The sequence below is a fragment of the Sapajus apella genome, unplaced genomic scaffold, assembly GCF_009761245.1.
Source record: "Sapajus apella isolate SASKATOON/1434 unplaced genomic scaffold, GSC_monkey_1.0 scaffold56, whole genome shotgun sequence".
Classification (NCBI taxonomy): domain Eukaryota; kingdom Metazoa; phylum Chordata; class Mammalia; order Primates; family Cebidae; genus Sapajus; species Sapajus apella.
Window position 1 is genome coordinate 13878573 of NW_022436996.1, and position 2747 is coordinate 13881319.

The 2747-nt window shown below is 43.1% G+C and overlaps 1 protein-coding gene across 1 annotated transcript; it reads right to left on the reverse strand.

Moving 5' to 3' along the window:
• Positions 1-1343: 1343 nt before the first annotated feature.
• LOC116527928 (olfactory receptor 2A5) lies at positions 1344-2341 on the reverse strand. The gene has a single exon (XM_032245146.1). The coding sequence runs from the start codon at positions 2311-2313 to the stop codon at positions 1381-1383; it is 933 nt and encodes a 310-aa protein (XP_032101037.1). The 5' UTR covers positions 2314-2341; the 3' UTR covers positions 1344-1380.
• Between the last annotated feature and the right edge of the window lie 406 nt (positions 2342-2747).

A 2747-nucleotide genomic window follows, 5' to 3' on the forward strand; every position in this document is an offset into this window, starting at 1 on the left:
AAAAGCAAAGACAATCACCAGAAGCAGAATGTTTAACTGGGATGAATGGCTAAGCAGAGTAGTTAGCAACTAGGCTTTTTGAGAACTTAAAAGAAAATTGTGCATTCGGAGAGACAGTGGGAGCAAAGAGTTCCCCATTTGCTCCTTTCTTTCGTGGAAGAAGAAACAGATGAAGTGATAAGAATATATTTTCAAAATTGTAAAAATAGAAAATCTACAGGCAGCAGATAATGTAATATCATCATACGCCATACAGTTGAATACCTACAATACTATAAGAGTTGAGAGAAAAAAGAGATAATTCCAATAGGTACCATACTCAATGTGTTAAAAAAATCATATTATTATACTATGCTGATCATTTAGGACTCAGACTTGTGTTAAAATAAAACAAATTACTTGTCCATGTCATTCTGACCACTTGGGTCCAGGAAATGTGATTTATATCACCTGGAGCAGCTTCTCTTTGAAATTTTGTTGAGGATTCTAAACGTCCTTGTCAGGACCTGTCATGTTCTTGGTTCTAAGTGGTGGTTTATGATGTTACATCAAGCTGTCAGTTTCCCTTGATGCTTTCTTCCTTTGCGGTATTTTCTTACTCCTACAATATTTTATGTAATTACCATAAAGATAAATTGTCACCTACACTCGGCTTTGCAATGTAAATTCTATCCCTAACAACTTTCTCTCATATTTATTCTAAATGCACAATATTTCCAAGCTGTTTCCAAGTAGATGGTCCAGAATTAAGTGAAATGAAACAAAAATCCTGATATTTCTCTTTTACACACACAAAATATCTATACAGCTGAACTTTGCTTTTTACGGAAATGGATTTGCTGGGGTGATTTAGATGAACTTTCAGTACTAATGTCATCATCCTTAGGCTTTAGGTTCCAGACCAGGCATTGGCTCTACTCTTAGTTCTTGTTACATTCCCAGCAGAGGGCTGCTTAGCCAAGGTGAGTAATTATTCTGTGTTGTTACAAATGCACTCTTATAATAGCATATGGCATGGGATTATCAGTATATACTTATGGCAGAAAGAGTTGGAGATAATAGAGGAATTTAAGAGGAAATTTGAGAGAATTAGGTCTCAAAAGAACAGAAAGCAGATCCTGGGTAGGGCTGGGAGCTGGCAGCTGTGAGCTGGTACTTTGCTCCTGTGATGCACTACATGACTCTTCTCTTTGTGGCCAGTGGGCTCTGCACCTCTCTGCATGTGCTTTGTGATCTGCCATGTTTAGGAACAGAATCCGATCAATATACATTCTTGATATCAGAAATCTAAGAGATGAGGCTGTAAGGTATTTACATCATCATTCCTACTAATCTAATTTGGAGCAAATCTTCAACCCTCTGGACTTTCCCTGGTATCCCTCACCTTGATCTCTGTTTCCACAACACTTTTTTCATGGCGCCCTTGACGTCTGTGTTCCTCAGACTGTAGATCAGGGGGTTCAGCATCGGGTTGAAAAGGCTGTAAAACAGGGAAAGGACCTTCTGGTGCACCTCAGGATGGCGGGACTTTGGGGCCATGTACATGACTATAGCGCTGCCAAAGAAGAGCCCCACCACGCAGAGGTGGGAGGAGCAGGTGGAAAAGGCCTTTCTGCGGCCCTCCCCAGACTGGATCCTCAGGATGGCCGCCAGGATGTGTGAGTAGGAGACCAGCACCAGGCAAAGTGGCCCCACCAGGATGAACACGGAAGCAGAAAAGATGACCACCTGGTTGAGCCAGGTGTCAGCACAGGCCAGCCTGAGGACAGACAGGATTTCACAGAAGAAGTGGTTGATTTCATGAGGCCCACAGAAAGGTAGCCTCAGAATGAGAGCCACATGGACCAGGGCCAGAAGGGAGCCACATGCCCAAGAAGTGACAGCCAGGACTGTGCACACTCTCCATCTCATGATGACAGAATATTGCAGAGGGTGGCAAATAGCCACGTACCGATCATAGGACATCATTACCAAGATGAGACACTCGGTGTGAGCAAAAGCCATGTATAAAAAGTTCTGCATGATGCATGGGAAAAAGGAGATTGTTTTTCTCTTGTTCAGAAGATTTGCCAGCATCTTGGGGACATTGTTGGAAGCATACGAAATATCAACGATGGCCAGGTGTGCAAGGAAGAAGTACATGGGGGTGTGCAGTCTGGAGTCCAGCCAGATGAGCCCCAGGATGGCCCCGTTCCCCAGCAGGGTGAAGATGTAGAACAGGGAGAAGAGCCCAAAGAGGAGCATCTGAATCTTTGGGCCAAGGGGAAATCCCAGGAGAATGAATTCTGTGACCCATGTCTGATTTTCTGTCATGCCCTTGTGACAGTACCTGCATTGGACTCTGCTGTGGCAGTGAGCTGTGTGCTGCGGAGCAAATGCAGATTCCGATTAGTCACTTAACCAAAGGAAGGGGACTATGGTGTACACAGGGTGCTGACTCATCAGCAAGGTTGTTCAGAGTCATTATGTCAAATCCTTTAATCCATGGTAAAGCAGAAAAAGATTCAGTTCGGGGAACTAGTGTAAATGCAGACAGGGTGTCATATACTGTATCTATTCCCACAGAATTCCACTTAACTTGGATTGCAAGACCCACATTTTTACTATCAGAAGGGCAGCCACCAAGTAAGTTGTTTTTCAGAATGACTGGCTGTTTTATTTTAGAGTAAGGATCGTAGCCATGTTCTTCCGTGTTTTGCTTTCTAATTTACTTAGTTTGCATATTTCCCCCCACTTTCTCTTCAATA